The sequence below is a fragment of the Myodes glareolus genome, chromosome 7 (genome assembly GCF_982192425.1).
Source record: "Myodes glareolus chromosome 7, mMyoGla1.1, whole genome shotgun sequence".
Lineage (NCBI taxonomy): Eukaryota > Metazoa > Chordata > Mammalia > Rodentia > Cricetidae > Myodes > Myodes glareolus.
This window is the reverse complement of record NC_142032.1, coordinates 51,056,731-51,079,589: the sequence shown is the minus strand read 5'-3', so window position 1 is coordinate 51,079,589 and position 22,859 is coordinate 51,056,731. Positions and strand designations below refer to the sequence as shown.

The following is a 22,859-nucleotide window of genomic DNA, read 5'->3' as shown; positions in this document are numbered from 1 at the left end:
AATATTTCGCTGCCCCAGTTACTTTCTTTCCTTTGTATCTTTGGGAATCAGTGCATCTAACAAAAACACTATTTGAAATAAGAACTAAGCCCCATATTCTTATTCATTCATACAGAAAGGATTAATGCTTCTTGTTATTGACAGCCCATATTATGGAGCAGGCAGTATTGAGGATCATGATTCCAGACTTATCTAGCCCACAATATTGCAGATGAGAACAAAGAAAAAATATTATGCAGGAAGTCAGAGGCCAGAGACTGCTAGAATGTGAAAGAGGTTACAACAGTGTTGCCTGATGGAGCATGTGTAGAATTTAGAGAAGAAACTACCAGCGAAGGTGATGTGTGAGCCTAGCCTTAAAATGGCTGGCTTAGTAATCTCATTCCCTTACTCAACCTTTCCAAAACCACACAAGCCTGCAGGGTAAAGTCCTGAAGCAATGTGATAGTCCTTAACAGTGTCTCCTAGTAGTATATAAAGGTTTGTGTTCAACAACAACAACAACAACAACAAAATCAGGAACCTGTTTGAGATTTGGACAGTTAACAGACTGAGAGGGCCCTTCCATGTTTGGAGTTAATGCTTTTCTGTGAGAACTGTCAACAGCAAATCACGAAATGAAAATGCAGTACTGAAAGGTGACCCATGACATCCCAATTATGTCATGCCCCAGTGTTTATCAACAGCTTCATCCTTCCCCTTCCTGAGATGCTTAGCACATTCTGTATTCCTAATCCAGTTCCCCACAGCCATGTTGTTCCACCTTCCACAACAGCAAGTATCAGAACATATGATCAAATGACTTCCTTTGGGGCTGGGCACTGTTATCAAGTTGAGTTTTAACCATATGTCTATCTGGAAGGAAGAGATAACAGCTGCAGTTCTTCACCACTACACAGCATTTCTCAGGCACACACAGACTCTTCACATATGTTTTTCTCTGACTCTCTTTTTGACTATCAAGTTTCTTTGTTTAGTAAGTTAGTGTAGGGTGAAAAGGGTCAAGTAAAAAAACACTGTACCCCAACTAGACCCAAGACTAGGGCAAAGGAAAAACACCCTGACCCTGACATAACTCCAGGATTAGGACTTGAAATCTCACCAATCCCTGAGCACAGAATTGTACCAACCACTGAGTTTCCTGAGCATGAAACCCCACCAGTCTCTGAGCATGAAATCCCACCAATCCCTGAGCTTGCTCTAGAACCAGGCTGCAAAAAATCACCAATCCCAGGCCACCCTGGAAATCTCTGCCTCCCCCCGAAGAAACCCTATGTATGATCTGTACCCTGTTCAGTTTGCTGTTGCTTTTCACCATTGTGGCAGGCACCCTTTTGGGTTTTTCCTTCCCCATAAATCTCTTGAATGAGGTTTGCTGTGTGGTGTGACAGAAAAGAGACCAGTTATAACAACTTTTTGCCAGAGCAGTGCTGAGTGGAGCAGAGCGTAACACTTTCCCTGGGAAACTCCCCCTGGTGGAGCAGAGCTGTAACACTTTCCCTGGGAAATTCCCCCTGGTGGAGCAGAGCTGTAACACTTTCCCTGGGCAGCTCCCCCTGGTGGAGCAGAGCTGTAACACTTTCCCTGGGCAGCTCCCCCTGGTGGAGCAGAGCTGTAACACTTTCGCAGGGAAACTCCCCCTGGTGGAGTAGAGCTGTAACACTTTCGCAGGGAAACTCCCCCTGGTGGAGCCGAGTTGTTGTTCTTGTATTAGGGAAACCTCTCCCAGGAACAGAGCTATATGTTACTATGGTTACAGTGACTTTGTCATATTTCTTGGCTCCTGACTATCAGGATACCTTTCCATCTGAGCTGCAATGCTTACAGTGAGAGCCTTGATTTTTCATTATATTTTTTTCTTAATTTGCATAGAATGTACTTTCATCACATTCTTTCTCCTCCCCCAAGTTCTCACAGATCCCCTCTACCTCCTGGCCCACCCAACTTCATGGTCCTTCTCTCTCAAAGCAAAGAGCAAAAATGAAACACCAAAAACAAACAAACAAAGCACACACACACACAAAAAAAAAAAAAAAAAAAAAAGAACATGGAGCCCTTTTGTGTTGGTCAACTAATCCTAAGAATGGGGCCTTCCCCGGAGAGTTGTTGATACCCAGTGTTACTCCATTGGAGAAAACTGATTTTCCTTCTCCCAGCAGGTATCAATTACAAAGAGGTTTTTGGTTAAGGGTGTGTCCCCAAACTCAAAAGACCCTCAAACTCATAGTGTGCAAATGTTTTCTAAAAGTAAACGCTAACTTTATTTAAAATAAATACTCAAAAATTTCCATGTGAAAGGTTTTAAATTATGTTATCTTTGGAGGGTATTTTCTGGTACCTTCCACCAAGGAATTACAGTCTCAATCTCTCTCCTCTCTCATTTTCCTTTTTCTACAAGCTTCTTTCATTCCTTCCTTCCTATCTTATATTCACATTCCCACATCTTAGAACCATGTTTGGTTTCAAAATAAGTGATGAAGAGGCTTGATGAGGTGGTTCAGTGGGTAAGGCTGTTTTCTGTCAAGGCCTGGGGGCCTGCTTTCACTCCCTGGAACTCACACGGTGGAAGTAAAGAACTGACTCCACAAAGTTGTCCTCCGACCTCCATGTTCTCTCCATGGGTATATAAACACAAACACACATGCAAACATGAAAAGAAGAATTTTTTTATACAAGCACATATATAATATGATTTAGAGTAAGACAGTTTGGACTGGCATCGAGTTCCAGTGTTTCATGAAAAATTGATTACAGAAATGGCCATGGGACAAATGGCTCTAAAGGTTCTAGTGCCAAGTGAGAACACTAAGTTAAAAAAAAACAAAAACAAACAAACCTTCATTTCTTTATCCAAATGACTTCAGAGATGTTCAGAAAAGGATTCATACAGTTCATTTTGGCTCTAATGTTTCCCTGAATTCTTCCTGTGGACAGCTTTTGTCTGGTGTCATAGTCTATGGGCCAGATAACTACCAAGGTTGTCGCCTAACTCACACTAATTCTTATCTGTCTGTCCATGTGCCTCTGTATTCCAAAAACTTACTTTTCATTAGGGAAATTAGCACGATATATGGTTGAACTTTACAATATAAGAATGTCTCCTGATAGGGAATATCATGAGCTGCAGACTCACAGGCAAGGTTTAGATATCAGCTGTCCTGTTGTGTTCTGAATGGTTACCATGACGGCTTCCTTTTTTTAAGATAGTCATCAATCTGACCACAGGCAAGGCCAGTTCAGGCACCCTCTCCACTACTGCTTAGGGTCTTAGCTGGGGTCATCCTTGTGGAATCCTGGGAGTTTCCCTAGTGTTAGGCTTGCCAGCCCCAAAATGGTTCCCTCAATCAAAATATCTCTTTCCTTGCTCTCCGTCACTGTTCTTCCCCCATCTCGACTATTCCATTCCCTCAAGTTCTCCTCCTCCCCTTCCACCCTCCCTTCTCCCCCATCCCCATGTTCCCAATTTTCTCAGGAGATCTTGTCTATTTCTCCTTCCCAGGGGGATCTACATATGTTTCTTTTAGGGTTTACCTTGTTACTTAGCTTTTCTAGTGTCATAGACTGTAGGTCCATTATCCTTTGCTTTACAGCTAGTATCCACTTGTGACTAAGAATATACCATGTTCATCTTTCTAGGTCTGGGTTACCTCACTAAGGATGGTTTCTTTTCTACTTCCATTCATATGCGTGCTGATTTCAAGATGTCATTGCTTTTTACCATTGAGTAGTACTCCATTGTGTAAATGTAGCACATTTTCTTTACCCATTCTTTGTCTGAGGGGCATCTACGTTGTTTCCATGTTCTGACAATTACAAATAATGCTGCCATGAATATAGTTAAACAAATATCCTTGAGTATGATTGAGCATCTTTTGGGCATATGCCCAAGAGTGGTACTGTTGGGTCCTGAGGTAAGCTGATTCCCAGTTTTCTGACATATCAGTATACTGATTTCCAAAGTAGTTGTACAAGTTTGCATTCCCACCAACAAAGGAGGAGTGTTCCCCTTACTCCACATCCTCTCCCACATAAGGTATCATTGGTGCTTTTGATTTTATCCATTGTGACTGATATAAGATGGTATCTCAGAATCATTTTTATTCGCATTTCCCTGATGGCTAAGAATGCTGAACATTTCCTTAAGAGTCTTTTGATCATTTGAGATTATTCTGTTGATAATTCTCTGTTTAGATCTCTACCCCATTTTTAAATTAGATTGTTTGGTATTTTGATGTCTAATTTCTTGAGTTTCTTATATATTTTCTGTCTCCTGTCTGTTTTGGGGTTGGTGAAGATCTTTTCCCATTCAGTAGGTTGCCTTTTTGCCATGTCAGCTTTCTTAAGTCAAGCATTCTCCCACTATGATGTTAAAATCATTACATTTGAATTCCTTATTTCTGCTATATTCCAGAACTTTTAAGCAATTTTTCATCCTTTGTGGCTTGTCTTTTTAAATCAAAAGTTCAGCTTACAGTATTTTGTACTCGTGATCTATAGATATCTACACAAGACCTGCATAAGGTCAAGCCAACAAGATCAGCCAGCATACTGACAGGCAGCACTAAATGGACCTGGTGGGTTACAAAATGAAAGAGAGAAATAGAGTGAACGTGAAGGTGGGAAGGAGATAAGTTAGGGATTGTCCAGAAGGAGGGGGAAGGGGGAACTGGGAGTAGATTACATCAAGATACTTTGCATATATGGACAAAAATCTTCAAAGCATAAATAAAACCTATTCTAAAATTATTATAAGTTAAATTTTCCATATATTACCAGAATGCTAACAAGTTACTTTCAAAAATTATATAGAGATGTAAATAAGCAAGGATAAACAAATTATGAAAGATTACATACAGAAGAAATCTGTCCTAGATAGTAGGAACCATTCATTGTAAGTAATGCTATTAACCTACAATAATATGTTCTCCTAACAAGATGGGAAATTGTCACTGAACTAGGAAGTATTTGTACAATTCTGTATATAAATATGGCAACAATTAGTGGAAGTTCTAGAATTTTTAGCTTTTTACAAGGATATTATGATAATAATAACCATACAATAATATTATTCTCTTCAGGAAAAATAAAATTCATAATTTAACACATTTAAAAACACAACAATAAAAAGTAAAGCATTATTCTGAGACCTTGAGAAAAAGAAGTTTTTCTTACAAAATGAAAAAATGCATAAATCATGCTTAAATGTTAAATTAACAATAGCAAGAGCTGGAGAAACTTGAAAAATTGAAGGAAGCAAGAACAAAACCAGAAACCATTTATTACAAAATGCAAGTCTAGTGAGACAACTCAACTGATTATGCGCTTGTTATGCAAGCATGAAAACATGGGTTTGATTCTGATTTAAGCAAATTTTAAAAAATGAAATAAAAGCCAGGTATGGTTACATACCCTGGTAATTCCATCAGTGACAAGGGGTAGGCAGGCAGATTCTTGGATCTCCTTAACCAGCCCACTGATCTTAATTCATGAGCCCTCCTATCAGTGAGAGACCCTGTCAAAAAGTGTATGGTGCCTTTATGGTAATTCTTTATGGTAATTATTCTTGGGTTGCTTTCATTATTTTTATCTTACTACTATTTGTTCTCATTTCAATTATTTGTATAAACTGTTCACACAACTGTGTTCACTATGTGACCTTAAGTCCTCTTAGTTTCTGCAGAGTTGGTAATGATTTTTCCTTGTTCATAAGAGGTTTGGAAATTTTGATGCTGACAGTGTTGACTGAGCTATGCAGTGATGTAACGCTGAAAACACCAACTTTGATTTCTAGGTGGTCGTCCTTCCTTCCTTTCCTGAAGCAAGATGAGTCACATGACTGACAAGAGGCAAGGGTTGGGGGACATGTCTCAAAGAAAGACTGTCTTCTTCTACAAATGCTTTTAGGCAGAAAATAAGCTTAAGTAATCTTTAATGTGCACTCAACTGGTGGCTTAAACAACAGGATCCACATTTTGTTCTCATTCTCCACTTTCCATATTTTACCACAAATTTGTTTTTATGTTACATGCATATTTTACGTGGATGTATATTTGTGCACCACATGCGTGTCTAGTGCCCACAAATGTCAGAAGAGGGTGTCAAATCACCTGAACCTTAAGCTACATATGTTTCTGAGCTGACATGTGGGTGTTGGGAATGGAACCCAGGCCTTCTGCAGGACTAATCAATACACTTAACCCCTCAGACATCTGTCAAGCCTCCTATAAGAAGTGAAGAAATGGCTCTTATTTGCCTTGGTAATCCTAGAAATAAGTATGTTATCTGTCACCTCAAAATAAATCACTGAACTTTGAATGTTCATGCACATTCAGTTAAATACTCACACACGCACACCCACCAAAGGTTTATTTCTAGTTGTCTTTTCCATGCCTTTTTGTTATTGAAAGATGACAAAGGAATATCAAAATAATGTGTTTATGTATCACAGGAGTCTTGATCTGTGCTTAAAGACAAAACAACAAAAATCCTTACAAATAGATCACAAAATCAGAAAAATATTTTATTTAGAAAGAAATAACATGTACAGTTCTTGAGACTTCATTGCAGGTCACTTGATTCTATGTACTAATGAATAAAATTTTTATGATGAAAGACTCATGCCAGTACAGAATTCTGAGCACATAGATCATATGGTCACTATTGTAGTTAATTGAAGGGGACAAAGAAATGTTGCCCCTTTGCTCCACCAGATCCCCTGAAACATTCTCTTAATTTTCCAAGAATTATCTGGGGTTCTTTGGTCACTATTCATAAGTCTGAGCTTTGGCTAAAGCCAAGTCATGATAATCAAGAGGGTATGACTGAACACCTATTCAACACATTACTGATATTCAGGTTTTAAACAGCTATATTTTAGGAAGCTTAAGCATTGCTGCCTTGTGATGGTTTGATTTTCTGCATTATCTTGAAGATAGACTCTCTGCTGTATATTTCCAAATTTGTTTTTATTCCCAAGAAACTAATCTTTGTTCATATGCAGGGTACACAGTGACTTTGATTCCATGCTGGATTCATTCTTTGAGTTACAAGGCAGGAAAATCACATTCTAGAATAAAGAAAATATTCAGTTTCAGACTACAAGTTAATATATATGTTTATATATGTATACATATACAAAAACATTTATATACCTATGCTCATAGGAAGGTAGATACATAGATGCATATATACATATACATACTTATATGTATATATAACAGAATTTCATTCATACATAGAATTTATAGCTATTCCAGGATAAGAATAACACATTATTAAGTTATGCACATATTTGATATATATTATCTAACCTTCATTTTAACATTCTAACTAAGGATGTGGTCAGAGCACAGCTTTTGGTTCCATTACTGAAGACATGCATTCAAAGCTACTAAGAAGGGTTACATGCAATTATTAAACATCATTGCTTTAACATCTTTATGCAAGAAAAAATTTAAGATCAGAAGGAAGAAATTAGAGCCTAAGATGCAGACTGAATCCATTCAAGTGTGTAATTGGTCTTTACCAAGTCAAGGGTTTTAGTGAGACTAGTCTTTGTAGGAGAAAGTAGCCCTACTTAGAAAGAAGGTAGCCTGGCTCCAGCATCCTGAACACAGGCAAACTCAGCATAATCCCAGGAAATGCATTAACTTCCCAGAGCCTCAGTTCCTTTGTTTGCAAACGGGAAGGAAAGGAGCAGGTGATGTGTTAGGGTCATCTGTTTTCATGTCCAGATAATCCTCATCAGCAACTCAATTGCCTTCTATCCCTTCATTTACTGCCCTATCTCACTGTCCAAATGCCTGACTTATGTGTTATTCGTGGCAGCATAGGGCAGCACATCCTAGAGGAACAAAAGACAAGATTCCCGGAAGCCTCCAGCATACTCACCCGAGAGGAGTCAGAGTGACCCTATTTCCACCACAGCATGGCAGCGAGCATAGCCAGGCCAAGCTCCAACACACTGAAGACCAGCATCAATGAAAGGACTCCCTAAATTCAGGAGAGGAGAAGTTGGGGTGACTGAATCAGCTGCAGCTTTGGTGGGAAGTGACTATAGAGAGGAAACCATCTCCACCGACAGAGAAAGGAAGGACACCATGAAGAAGGGAAAGGGATCCCTCCAAACACAGGCTTAGATCAAGGCCTGAACTCTTCATTCCCTGAGGGGAAGTGGATGAAAGCCAAACTAAACCAAAGCTGTTTCATGCCACCACTTCTCTCCTGTCTTGGGCAGGGGTCCCTGACTACACTGTTGACTCAGTGAGGGAGCAGAGTGGAGTAGTGAGTGCCAGGACAGAGTCAGGGGCTCCTGCTCTTGGTTCTCCTAGTGGGAGGCTGGGCAAGTCTCTGCTTCTCTGTCTTCTGTCTGCTCACTTCTCACACGTGTGTAATAATCCCTCCACAGAGACTTGTGATGGTTAGTGAGGTTCTGATAGTGCAACATCTTTGTAAAAGTAAGCATCGATAGAACTTTCTTCCTCGGTGTGTGTTTCCTTGGCCTTTTTCGTGATGGTAAAATGCAGAGCAAGAGTCCAGTTTCTACAGTCTGTAACATCACAAACCAATTCAAAGAAGGACCTAGGTTAATAACACTTAGCCCATGACTTCTGTCTTGAAGTGTCCTTCATGAAGTCTGCTTGATAGGAAGATGAATGTCATGCTGTAAACTTTTCCCTTTTCCTTAGACAAGTAGAGAGGAGACAGAGCATGCCTCCATTATCTTGACACTTTCCCAGCATATACATTCAACCTACCTTTTTTTTTATTTATACGTTTATTCTATTCAGCCATGACCTTTCCCTAAGATTTCAATCCAGACAGAGTATAAGGTTTTAAAAAATAGGAGAAGACAACTATCTTCCAAAACCTACATGCAGCCTTGAGGAATACTCACAGTCAAAACATTCTTGGAGCTAAAGCAGTTGTTGAGAGAAAAGTAGTAGTAATACGAATCAGTTGGTCTAAGTTGCTCACACTTCTCTAAGGCAGGATGCAAACCAGCCAGGCTGACAGAGACGATAACGATGCCCATGAAAGCAAATAAAATACTCAGGATGTTCGTAATCAGGCTGCCCACTACCTGAAATGAGCAACAGGTTTCATTCATACCTCTTTCCCCAAAAGTTGCACCAATTTTCTTTATTTGTCTTCCTTAGCAGCTGAAAGATTAATAATTTGTTTCTCCATCTCCCTAACTCATAGTTGTGATCACTAGAAAGAGGAGAGGCCCTAGTTTTCCTTCCTTATTTTTCCTAGGCTCCATTTCCTAGATGATATTTGATCAGATCACTTTATCCAACCTCTATCATGTCTATTGGCTCCACAGAATGTCTAAGAACACACAAATCCAACATGTAAATGGTAATTGTGTGGATAAATAGGATTACAAAGAAATAAAATATTCCCCTGGCAAAATCACCCATCACCCATGACTTTCAATGGAACCCCCATATGCAAAACTGGAAAATTCTCAAGACAGTGGGAGTAAATGAGGAGGTGCGGACACCAGCTGTGTTCATCGTTCCTCAACATTGTCAGTGCTGTAGTTTGGATTTGATGTGGCCTGAGACCCACATATTAAAGACCTGAGCCCCAGGCAGATGATGCTATGAGATCTCAGAACCTTTAGAAAGCGCATCCTGACCAAAGGTTAGTCTTCAGAGAAGAGCCTGCAAAAGGGCTATATCAGAAATGATACCTTCATCTTTTTTTTCTTCCTTGCTGAGATGTGACACACAGCTTTGCTCACTTACCATGAGACACTCCCTGCCTATCTGTAAGCTCAGAGCAAATGAATCCACCTAAAGACTGCACTACGAACCCTCCAAAATATGAGCTCAAATAAAACATTCCTCTTTTCAAGTTGAGTTTTTCCAAGGGATGAACATGGACACACCTAATACTGGCTAATATCCTCAGAATAACAAGCTCTTTCCAATCCCCAGACATGGATGCATCAACCATGCAGGAAAGAGAGATGAAGCCATTCATTCCTTACATGCTACCTCCCAAGCTCATATGATCAAAGGAGAGTGTGGGGACTTCGTTCTCAGTGTCAGGAATTTCCAGAGTGTGCCTAGATGACTTGTACTGCAGTATGGCTTAATTTCAGCACACTTATATTTTAGGCCAATTGTATAAACCACCCAGGATTTGGCGTTTTTGGGTGCTACTTTCCACAAACAGTGACTAAAGTCAAACTCTTGGACTCCTCTAAGAATAACTGCAATTAGGATGTTGGTCATGTGTTCGAGAACAGACTAAGTGTATTCTACTTGGCCTTCTTGTTTAGTCTCCACACACGGGATGAAAAGAACATTCTTGAGCATAGGTAAGTGTCTTTACTCTTATTCTATCTAGAGACTACCTAATTCCTTTGTTGCTTTTACTCATGGGATTTTACCATGGCAACAAAAAAGTAATCAATACTCTGTGTCTTGAGAGGCTGGTTTAGTCAGATCTTAACAAGTAAGTCCCTAGGCTGTTTATTTAATCATATGACTTCCTGAGTCAACTGCTTGAGGAATATGAGTTGACTGATGGCTAGGTGAATCTTTACATATCTCAAAGCCTCTTCCTATAGTCCATCTTTCTTCTCCCAGTGACTTCAGTATTTCTCTAGAATAAGTTAAGGTAGGTAAATCTGAATTCTTAGCCAACACAAATAACTACTAAGACTTTCATGATTCAAATATTCTGTTTCTCGGTTCAAAAATGCTTACTCAAGCCCAGCAAAAGCATTACCTTTATGGAGATCTAGATAAAAGATGATTCTCGTGTGAACATTTTGTCTGAGGTTTTTCACGCATTTAAGTGGTGAGATTATATGATATATCCACAGAAATACAACTTTTAAAAATAAGAATCATAACTTAACTACTGAAGAGTAAAATTTAAAAGTTTTTGTGTTAGACTTGTCATTATTATGACAAAATAGCTCACATAAACAACTTAAGCAACAAAATGTATTTCACGGATTCAGTGTCTTGGCCCACCAGAGTGGGTAGGTGTGGCAGAGTAGCTCACAGCACGGTGGTCCTGGTCGTCATGGAAGCAGAATGAGGGGATATCTGTGCTAAGCACATTTCAACTTCTCCTGTCTATTCCACCTGAGTCTTTATCCTATGGGATGACTCTGTCACACTTTGGAAATAGAACAACCTCAGAGGTGTGCTTTTAATCTCCAAGGTGTTTCCCGTCAGGCCAAGTTGATGATCAAGATTAATCATCGTAGCCTGTTGCCTACTCAATGGGATCATAAGAACATAGTTTTACATGACATTCCTTAGCAGTGGTCTCAGACATAAGGCACACTGTGATTTTGGTCACTGTGATAGGAAGAATGTGCTCTATACAGGGCTACGGAGAACCCAGAATCAGCTCACAAATAGAACACGATCTTATTTGTAACTTCAGTGTGAAAAGCTGGCCCCTGATGGGTGCTCCCTGGGTTCATCCTCATCAGTTCAGGGTTATGGTTCTTGTACTCACCAAAAACTTTGTTGACTTCTTTTCCCTGATGACTGACAGAGTTCCAGAGATGATAAACTGCTCAGACAAGAGGAAAATGCTGTCAGGTCAATTGTATGTACGAAGTGACGGCAGTGTCACTCTCTGGGGTTCATGACAAACCTCCATGGGAAAAGCCTCAAGGAACAAAGGACCACGGTCACACCTAGGTTCTCAGAGGAGGCCCTTTTCTCACATACGATTTAGAAAACACAAAAAAGTAGATAAGAGCAGAAATATATCCCATTAAAATAAATAAAGACTTAAGTGGGAATAAAAACATATTTTGTTGATTGGAAAGGAACATTTTGGAATTAGATGATTTTTAGATCCGGAAGCATTGCTCTCCAGGGAGAGACTGGAAAATAGCTATTGGGGTTTTATCCCCTATTTCATTAATAGAGCTATGCCATTCTGGTTTAGATATGTAAACCATGCAAACTTCTCATAGTGACTCTCACTTGAACATACAAAAGTATTTTTTTAATGTGCAATTTTCAATCTGCCAGAATTTTAGCAAGGAGTATTACACTACCTTTCATTAGGATGTTGGCATATACTTTCCATCTCTTGTTATGCTCATGACTGACATCATACCATTATCCTGGTGTCTAGGTGATGCTGGCATCCTAAATGAATTTCTTTCTTTCAGATTTTTGTAATACTTTGAGAGCATATTGCACTAGTTTTAGTTCTTTAAATAAGGGAAGATATTAACAAACACAGAAGACAAGAAATAGCACTCTCAGTGTCTGGTTCCAGAGACTAAGGTAAATGAGAACAAAAGGAAGCACTTACCATGGTTCATAAAATCAAAATTACTTTCTCTCATCAAAAAAAAAATTTAAAAAAATCAAGAAGCAAACATTCTTTAGAAATATCAAAAGGGTAGAAATTTTGTAATTTCTGTTCTTGAAAGTAAAGTAGCCTATCCACATAAATAAATGCGGAGTCTTTATCTCTGTGATGCTAGGACCTGTGCATCCCATGCATGCATTTGACTGCTGAGCTACACCCATGGCTTCACATGCAGAGGCTTTAGAAAAAACTGAAAAACACTAAGTGTCTCTTCTAAAGCAAGGGATGCTTGATGATATATAAAGAGCAAAATTTGGAGAGGAGAGAAAAATAAAGTCACAGCCTTGACCTAGAAATCACTACAATAGACCCTGATCAGGGTTAAGTCAGCAGGGAAATGATGTCAATAGAATGGACCCTTCAAGGACCGTGGGAGTCTGGCCAGACACTGCTGTCACCTGAGCAGTCGCCATTCTGTGCCCAGTTAGAGATTTAAAAAAGATCTGAAAAATTGAAATTTAGAAATATTTCACACACACAAAAAAATTCGTGGCCAGCCTAACTGAGAAACCGTCAAAGTTACCCAGGACAAGAAAGGTCTGGGACAATCCAAAGGAAGAAGTCTAGTGAAGGCTCTGGAGACAGAACAATTGGTGGAATGCGGGATTTTTGAATGAAAAATTGGTGAAATCAGACAGTGTCTTGGCATGAGATGACTAAAGCAGAAATCATTGGAACAAAATGAGGAAAAGATGGAGCTGTGGAGGCATCAAAAAATAAAATGCAGGAAAGGAAAGATTGTTACTAAGCTGTAGTAGGCTGACAGGAAGTCACAGTGACAGGAAACCTCACCTGTGCATGAGACTCCTCTACCTATCTAGAGGAGAGCTGTGCTCGGAGAGAAGGACCTTCATGTCCTTCTTACCCCAGGCATGGAGCAGATTATGAGGATTTCCAGTCTATCACCCTTAGTGCCTTCAACAAAGCCAAATCATAAGAATGAAAGCATTGCTGCCTGCACTCTCCATTTTCCCCGTCTTGTGCCCACAGATCTCTACTTACACACAAAGCTCCTGCAAATGGGTAGGAAGAGTTTAACAGGACAGAAATCACTGAGGGAAAGGGTAGGATGATTGGAGCAGATGCTAAAATGATACCCAGACTCAGCACCATCACACCACACATGATCTGGATCGCCTGTTGAAAGAAGCAAGATGGGAGATTAAAACCAGAAATGACAAGTGAGACCTCTCCACTCCTCCCGCGGTGCTCATGAATTGTCACCTTCTACAATGTCACTGTAAGCACACAGACACTGTAAAAGCTCGGAGGTGAGGGAAGTTCCTTCTGGAGGAGATGTGGCCCTGCCATAATGTCAGGCCATCTTTAGGTACTTCTGTCTAGGAACCCCTGGCATGCTCAAAAAATTTTCCAGCATCTCCTGACTGGTGCTGGAAAGTTGTGAGCCCTTAGCAAGTCTCCTTCTCCTTCTTGTGGGAAGAAGAGTAAACTGAAATCCCTTCCACTCTGAGCACATTCTAATGGAAACCTCTGGCCATCACCCAGAACCCACAGAACATCACACTGAGCCAGCCTTTCTGCCCAGCTCCACAGACTCTTCAGACCAGGTGTCCCTTCTAGGAATCCCTAGCCTCTGTAGGAACACACTTTTGTCTTCCTGACCTTCACCTCACAGACTCACAGTTCTTATACATTTGGTCAAGCAATTTTTAAATTTTGTTACATGTACTTCAAAGGAATCCAGATGATGATATGCCCAAGACTAGGCCAATGGTTTCTTTAAGTTCTGTATCTGGGTAATTCAGAGGCCTGTGCAGATAGTGTTAGAATAGATAACATTGAGAAACAGCCTTATCTTTCCTCACAGCACAAATATATGTTCTTTCTCATACCCTCCCTTACCCCGAGAAAAGTGTCTTTAGTAAATCTGGGATGAACACATAGAGGAAAACCAGTGGTCTTTTTGTGCTGTCTCCTCTCCGTAAAGGGGAGAAAGGTATTTTATACTCAGTGAGCACCAAGAATGTATCTACAATATTTTCAAAAATAAAATACTAGCAAGTACTCTCTAAAAATGAAAAAAAAATAAACAACAAAATCTCAATAACTCATATTTGCAATAAGGGGAAATGCTTAATTTGTGGAAAGTCTTAGAGATATATACATCTTGCTAAGGGTTTTCTACTGGTCGACAGACTACTCTTTGATCATTTTCTCAAAACTGAAGGCTGTCCATTCCCCACATCTATTTTTAGTCCTCAGACACAGTGTTTCCTTCTTTGCCCTCCACCCATTCCAGAACATTTTGAGTTTGATTTACCGCAATCACTTTGATCTCTGCCTTTAGACATTTCTTCAGGTTGTCTTGCATCTGGTGGGTAGGCTGGGATGTGTCTGTTTGGGGAAAGTTAACTCCATTTGGTGAAATCACTGTGACAGTCTCATTGGTCACTACTTGTGGGATCATGACGGAGCTTCCGGGACTAGAAGTGAAAATGCACTCTGCTCTTAAAAAGAATTGTACTCATTGTACTATTTTGTTGTCGTTGTTGATTTGCTTATTTGCTTGATTTTTTGGTTTGGGTTTTGGTTGTTTGTTTGTATTTGCCTGTTTGTTTGAGAAAGAGAGAGAGAGAGAGAGAGAGAGAGAGAGAGAGAGAGAGGGTATAAAGTGGAATGGGAAGGAAGGAAGGATTAGACTATATTGTATGACTTTTCAATTAAAAACTGAATGCTTTACTCTGAATACAATAAAAGCCAAACAAACAAACACATAAAACGAACTTTGCTCCCAGGGTCTGCCGCCACCTCCAGACTGTGCACCTTCCTGTGTTCCTGACCTATCTTCTGACAGACGAAACTGGTGGTTTGGGGAAATAAAAGACACCACACCTTGAGTTCCTGAGGTCTTTCCCCATGATGTTAGGCCCACCCCACTGAATTGAGATAATAAACACATCATAAGAAGAGACAGCATGAATCCTCAGGGTTTCCTGGGTCCACACCTAAACATTCACACAACATTTGTAAAATGGAGCTCCAGCTCTTTCCTCAGTTCTACCTGGTTTAAGTGCATTTTCTTTATCTGATGACTTTCACCCTAGGTTACTCTGCTTTTCATGAGATATTAAAATTCAGCCTTCATAGTTTTTCAAATCATGCAACATAACATTCAAAATACTTAATTTCATTTGTCGGTTTTGTGAATCTAATAGTACCACGTTTAGAATTAGCATTTTATATATTGTCATACTTTAGTAGAAGTGATCTTGTAGTGTTTTTAATCCATGAAAAAAATCCTCTCTTCTAATTAAAAAAATCATAATCAGAAAGAAAAGCCAGAGTCAAAAGTTAGTTTTATGTGTGGAAGTAATTCACGCTTTGCTCAGAGTATAAAATCAATGTTAAATAATGTTTAGTGTTGTTATTGTTAATCAGTTGCCTATACACAGTTGAGTGCTGTACCCCAGCCCTCTGACTCTTCCTCTTTCACCCCTGTGTCTCAGTATCTTCAGCATGGAGAAGCAGCTGGATGCAGTGGTATGAGAAGTCCTGAAGTCAAACCCTGAGGTTCAAGGTCAGACCCGGTCCCTGTTAGTTGGAAGGACCCAGTTGTCTGTGGAATTGGTTTCTGAGCTCAGGCTGATGTTGTGCAATATTTTGATTGCACTCTGACACTCCCAGTTCTGCCCAATAAAGTTAAGCCTTGAATCTGTGAGCAGAGTCAGTGACTAGTCGGCAGGAATTGGACATAGAGATGCCAGCAACTTAGAGGAGACACACAGGAAGGAAAGAGTGTGGACTGGAGTTTGAGCTGCTTCTTGGTTCTATAAAGAGGTAAGGGACTGGTTTCTTGCAGTGTTTCTGGCCAAAAAGCAAGGTCAGCTAGCTGCTACTCAGCCTCTGTGTGCTAGTAGGTTTTCACCTGAATCTTTGACTTCTGAGTCTCATTGGTTAACAGAATGTCAGAGATACTTAATTCAAACCTATGGGGAAGTGGCAGAACCTGACCTTGGCACCAGAAGCCCTGCCAGGTCATGGCCTGAGTGGCCAGCAGGGTGCTGACTGAGGGCTTGTGGGGTGGCAGATGATAATTAAAATATCAATAGATTAATGAGAAGCAGCTAAGCCAAGAGGAAAATGTCAGCTTGGCTTTCTTCTCTCTGTGCTGTTCTCAGCCCTTAGGCTGCCCAGTCAGTGAATGGCCTGAGAGTCTTTGCAGGTACAAGAGTTCTGCTCCCAATAGTCACATGGCCGTAGGTTGGTGACCACCAAGATCATGCAGCTAGAAAGAACAGGGACAGAGGTAAGCCAGATGCCTCTTCCCTTCTCCCATTTAGTTCTGAAGAGCCACAGGGTCTCCAGCGCTTTCATGAGCATTAGCAGTTCCCCCTATCGAAGTCCCAGAAAGAGAGTACTGCACAGGCAGAAGTCTCTTCATGATTGCCTACCTGTGCCTGTATCTCTCAGTCCTCCCAAGCTGGGTCCTCAGGATCCGAAGAGCTTTTAATGCTGGGTTCTCTCGGTCTGACCCTTGGTTCCTGTTGGTGAAGTTGTGACTGTCCCCAGCCCTTCTTCCTCTTTCAGTGTTCACTACCACGCAGGATGGAATACATACACATTATGACCTGGTCAATGCAGCCGTAGTTCCTATTTCAATAACTTCCAAAAACTCAGAAAAATCACTATTAGAAACAGTGCTGGGATCCTGTGGGATGTGAGCGCCAGCACCCACCAGCTCAAAGTAATGCCCAAGTCCACGTTCTGGAACCTACTTGTCAAAGTATTAAACAGAGAACAGCAACAAGCTGGGGAAGCCCATGAAGATGAGAGAAAGTGACCTGTCTTGTTTTTAAGTAGTATTTAATGAACTGTCTTGATTGCAAATGGTATTCCAAGTCATAGAAATATTGGTGCTAAAACATTTCACCATATATAAAAAAAGTATAGTAAAAGTATAGATAATAGTAATCATAACCTTGGGTTTTGAGGGACTATATAATAATATATAATAAATTGCAATAATTGAACATATTACAATACTTATGGAATTTTTTATTCATACTTTTTTTAAACTAGTTTTGCAACCTCTGCAAAAGCTGCAAGCAGCCGTTCAGTACCCACTTTAGAACTCTTCTAATGTTCTCCTTCTAACCTGTGTCTAGACCCCAGGGCTTCTCAACAACGGAGGTGCCCTGGGAACGACTGGACACTACTAGGAAAGTAACATACGGCAGAGGAAGAAGTGGGGAAGTTTCAACACACCATGAATGACTTTGACAGTCACTCACTCAGGATGCTGTCATGAAGACAGACATCCTGTGGCTTTCATTCCACAGTTCAGAAGCTGACTTTGATGATAATTAATAGCACAGGGGAACAAGAACGAGATGCAGCAACTACACAGCCACACTCTGGAAACTTTCTTCTTCCTGTGCTTAAAAGTCCTAGATGTAGGTTAGAAGGAGAAAATTAGAAGAGTCCTGCTACTATTCTAGATTCTAAGAAATCCATAGAAAGGGACTGTCTTGATCTGGAGTTGGTTCTCCTTTCCTGGGATGTCATTGTCACCATCCTTTTCCCATCATGTCCTGTGGGCTCATCACTGTCCTTCCCATCATGTCCTGTGGACTCATCACTATCCCAGAACCCAGTGAGTTAGTGAAGCACAGCTATTCTTCCGAGATTTGACAAAGCAGAAGTGTGGCCTCTTGAGGGCAACCACACCCACTTTTGTCTCCAGCAGAATGTGCTAAGAAGCAAGTTAAATCTGTTTACCCCAGATTCCCTCCCCAGTCTGTTTTTCACCTGCACACTCTCACAATTTTAAGTGTACTTAAAGACATTAATAGAGTACTTGAGTTAATGCCTGTAAGTTCACCATCACAAAGGCCCGCATAGTGACCTTTTGTCACACTACCCCATATCTTCCATATCTTCCCCATCCATCTATTCCCACCATCAACCTTCTCTTCTCCCCAACCTTGGGTTTTTGTGCTTTGTTTGGAGAGGGAACTTCTGCACTCCAAGCCAAAGGTTGCTCTCCCTAGTCTCAGCTTAGCTCCATCTGCCCTTTCATGCTCAGTTGTTTTCAGGGTTTGAGTCAGCGACTGTACCAGGAAACAAAAGACTATTAACAATAACACACTCTGTCTGTCACCTAGGACCCTCTGTTCACAATCTCCTGTTCTCTCTAAGCACCTTCGCAAATGCTCTGCCCCTCTGCCCAGTCCCATGGGAAATGCCTCTTCATAGTTTGCATTCATTTAGCATTGCTGTTTTAGCAAATTTATGGTAGATATTTATCTACATGCGTTATACATGATCGTTTATTGTCATTTCCATTGGCTATGTTTCTACTCATCTTTATCAGTTCATTCACCATCAATTTATTATTTGACCATCACACATGTCTTACTGAACTACATGCGCTCATCGTGCTCCTGATTTTACCTATGCATTTCACTAGACTGCATGACCAAATACCTACTACTCACCAATTGGTGAGCTTCATTGAACAATAACTGTGTTAGTAAATGTATTGATGAATCAAACGATATGCATCTTTTTATAAAACTTTGCCTTTGAAAAACCACTATCATCAGGATGCAAAATATTCCCACATAGAAAATTATATATCATGTTAAAATGTGTATATATAGAGAGGTGGATTTGGTAGATGTATATAATGCCCAACTATAGCTGTTGAAGATTCTAAAAGAAACTATGAGCCAAGAATTTCCTGATTAAGGTTGGTTAAATTCCCAGGCCACTTCCTCATTTTCCTTTTGCTCATGGCTGTAGACATACCGTAACGCTCACTTATTCCTCAATGACTTTCCAGAAGGAATGTATGTGAGACTGACCCCAAACACGAAAATGGGAGTAGATTCTGGAACCATTCAGAAACATTTTCTAGATGCCTCTTCTCTGGGCTTGTGTGTGTAACTTCCCAGTTAAACCAGTTCACTGTTTATCCTTTAAAACTCAGCATCTCTTCAGCCCTGGCCTCCGGAGAACTGCTGTCGCGCCAGTGGGGAGACAGCAGCGTTCCAACAAGATATGGAAGCTGTGCTCTCTGCCCCCGTCATCCTTTTGTGTCAGATGAGACAGAAAGCAGTCCTGTAGATCACATAACTATGGGCTACTCATTTGTCCTTTTGAGAGAGAAGTTCAGAATTGTGTGTTCTCCAAACACACTCACTTCCTAGAATGAGAAGAACAAGGAATCAACACAAAGAACAAAGAAAGAAACACTTGACAGGAAACAGAATTGAGCAAAATTTGGTGTTCTTTGTGAGTGTGACACATAATGGTCCAGAAACACATCTGCAGTTTTGTCTGACTCTGGGCATTTGAGCAAACCAAGTATGCGAAAAGTCTAATTTTTCTTACTTGAAACAGCTTCAGATAAAACATTTTCTTATAGGTACTGGTCTTTAATCGATTGCTTTGCATTTTTGTCCCACATATTTCAAGACAGGGTTTCTCTGTAGCTTTGGAACCTGTCCTGGAACTAGCTGTTGTAGATCAGGTTGGCCTCAAAGTCACCGAGATCTGCCTGCCTCTGCCTCCAGAGTGATGGGATTAAAGGCAGATGCCACCCACCACCTGGCCCCACATATTAATTTTTATAGATATACTTATTCAACTTATTGTGTTTTGTGTGGTGTGTGTATGTGTATCACATGTGTTCCTGGTGCCTGCAGAAGTCAGAAGAGGGTATTAGATTCCTTGGAATCTGAGTTACAATGGTTGTGAAATACCATGTGGGTGCTGGGAACTGAAACCAGGTCCTCTACAAGAAGAAAAAGAGCCCTTAACTGCTGAACTATCTCTCCAGTCCCTATGTTTTTAGTGTGTTTTCCTGAGAACTGTCTTGATGTATCTTTACTAAAAGTTAATTTAAGGTTGGAAGTAAAGAAATAGCAGCAAGCTTGTGGTTGGATAAGGTTTTAAATCCTGAAACACATCAGTACCTGAGGTTTGTATCCTGGCTGTTTGGAAATATGCAAATCATTTAAATCAGGTTATGTCAAACTTACACAGGATCTATACTTATTCCAAAATGAACAGTAAATATTGACACATACTTAGAATCAGTTTATTCAAGAATATACTTACATTTTTTTCTTTATTGGAAATTTAGTTTGATAGCAGAGTCTTTGTACTGTTCTAACCAGAAAGGTAACATGAACACTCAACAAATATTAACTGAACTAAGAATACCTTGGAAATTTTTTAAGGATGCTAACATCACTCAATAAAACTTGTTGGGAAACATAATATTCACCTGGACCCAAAGAGTATGTCTACTGGTACCTTTGCAGCAATGAATGTGAAAATGCATCTTTATAATGATGGTGGCCAGTAGACAACACTTTTCTTACGTGGAACTTTTCTTGCTCAAAGTTCTGGTGACTGGGACTTCAGAATCAAGGCACTGACACATGTCTCATGTACAACAAGAATGCTCTTTTAGTGTCCAGACAACTGCCTTTTACTGTGTCTGCATGGAGGAAGGGAGTGTGGGAACTCTCTGGGGTCTGCATCATTCCTGACTGACCTGCTCTCTGACCTTAGACACCCCACAAACACTGGAAGTTAGGATTCCAACATCTGAATTTGGGGGTAAATGTCAAGGACATGCAATATTTTTATAAAATAGCTCCCAAAATTACAAAACAATATAAGAAATTCACAAAATTATGGCAGTGTGGGATGTGACCTAAGCATCTAGATGATAGCACTCTTAAAAGGCAGCTATAGTATAAGCCAACCATATTTATTTAAATATATGAGTAAATGTAAGACATATTATTATAGACAAATTATGCATAATTTGTTTACATATAAAAGCATATAATTTGTGGACAGTGGTAGAAAATTTTGTAGGAATTTTGTACTAGATTGTGTTCCTAAACTTTGGAATGTACTGCTAATAAGGTCGTATAAGTATATTAAATACTTTTCTCATTACTCCAAGCAAAGTACAAAGAAGGCAAATAAAAACAGTAGAAGTTTCCTTAAACAAATGGTTTCTGCAGGTATGGTTGGTCATTGTGAGGAAGGGATGGAGGGACAGGGCTGTGGCAGCAGTCACATGTTGCAGAGTCCATCGGTGAGGCTTGTCCCAGAAGCAGCAAACGTATGAAGTAACTGGAAGGCAGTGTACGCCAATGGCAGAGTCAGAAAAGTAGCAGGTGGCAACTGACGCTTAAGGTGTCAGACTACCAGGAGGAAACTCTGATGACTCAATCTTGAAAGGCAAGGCCCCAAGGCCACAGAACTCAGAATGTCTTGTTTCTGCTGTGCCTTTGAATGTTTGCTGCTGCCATCTTTCTCTGGTATCTGGCATGGTGTGAATGGGTGTGAGGAGATCCCCATTGCCTGTAATGTAGTGTGTTTATCTCATGGAATCATCCTGTTCTATTGGGCTTTTTTTCTCTGTAGATTATTATGAAGATAATTCCTCCCCAAGCTGTACCGTCTATTTGATAATAAACGCGTTAGCTTATACAGAGTTGTGATGAATAAAAACGAATACAAGGAAATGTTCACATCTCGGCCCTATGAATTTCACTCAAAGACTGCATAGATGGAACTCAAGTTAATAATTAAGAAAAACAACTGAGTCCCAGGAGCCAGACTGGCTCAAATTTATTTAATCTTAATCCTGAAAGTTACAGTCACAGGATTCAGTGTGCATCATTAGCTGAAGTGTTGGGGGCTGCAGACCCCTGGCCCCTTTGTTTTCTTTGCCTGCCTTAGACCCTTTGCCTGCTGGAGTGAAACAACTTGCTTTCCTGTGTCTGCAGCTGCTCTGAGCAGGAGACTCTCACAAATTCCTGATAGAAGGGGAGCGAATTCCGGTGGGTGTTACAGCTGGAAATCCCAGGAGCTGGGGCATGGCTATTAGTTAAGGATCCCAATATACACTTCCCTGAAGCATAGTAAAGTTGGCATTCTTGTATCAAGGATGACCTGTGTCCCTGTGTCTCTGTCTGTATGTATAAGTTTTTAAATCTCCAGTCTAGTTCCTGGCTTGCATACTGTCCCGTAGTGCAGGCGCTACACTGAAGCAAAACTTTCAAAATAATTTCAGGTTAGATCAGATATTTTGATAATAGTTTTGAGATGAAAAAGCCCAGGAAACAATCTAAAGTTCACAAGGACACAGAGCCAAGTTATAAATTCATTAGTTTAGGGTCAAAAACGTAATTCAACCCAACTGTTGCTAACTGATCATACTTTCCTGGGTAGGTTTGGTTGGTGATCAGTGGTGATGATTAATTCCTTGTGCTCATTCCTGCCCACAATCTCCTGATATAAGAAACTATCAATGAGGGTATGCACCCTAAAGACTTAAAATACAGCTGAATGACTGGTTTTCATGTGTAAGAGATAAGGTTTGTGATTCCTTTAAGATAAGATTAACTGTCAAGATGAATACTAAAATGATTGATTCATTCTTTGTAACCACAATATACAGCCTGCCAACAAAGTGTTGGCTGTGAAAAAAATACTTT

At 40.2% G+C, this 22,859-nt stretch overlaps 2 protein-coding genes across 2 annotated transcripts in view; both read right to left on the bottom strand.

Annotated features, from left to right (window-relative positions):
* LOC148121405 (membrane-spanning 4-domains subfamily A member 6B-like) overlaps window positions 1-16,913 on the bottom strand; it is a 78,803-nt gene extending 61,890 nt beyond the window's left edge. The window contains exon 1 of the mRNA XM_087908103.1: window positions 16,782-16,913. The gene's annotated coding sequence lies outside the window, so the exon portion shown is untranslated. The remainder of the gene's footprint in view (window positions 1-16,781) is intronic.
* Window positions 6,500-16,908, bottom strand: LOC148121406 (membrane-spanning 4-domains subfamily A member 6B-like). Its single transcript, XM_087908106.1, has 7 exons — window positions 16,782-16,908; window positions 14,651-14,813; window positions 13,372-13,506; window positions 11,494-11,550; window positions 8,897-9,082; window positions 7,891-7,992; window positions 6,500-7,066 (listed from the first exon to the last, which is right to left on the bottom strand). Exons 2-6 carry the CDS (start codon window positions 14,795-14,797, stop codon window positions 7,912-7,914), a joined length of 606 nt encoding a protein of 201 aa, XP_087764232.1. The 5' UTR covers window positions 14,798-14,813; window positions 16,782-16,908; the 3' UTR covers window positions 6,500-7,066; window positions 7,891-7,911.
* Window positions 16,914-22,859: the final 5,946 nt, after the last annotated feature.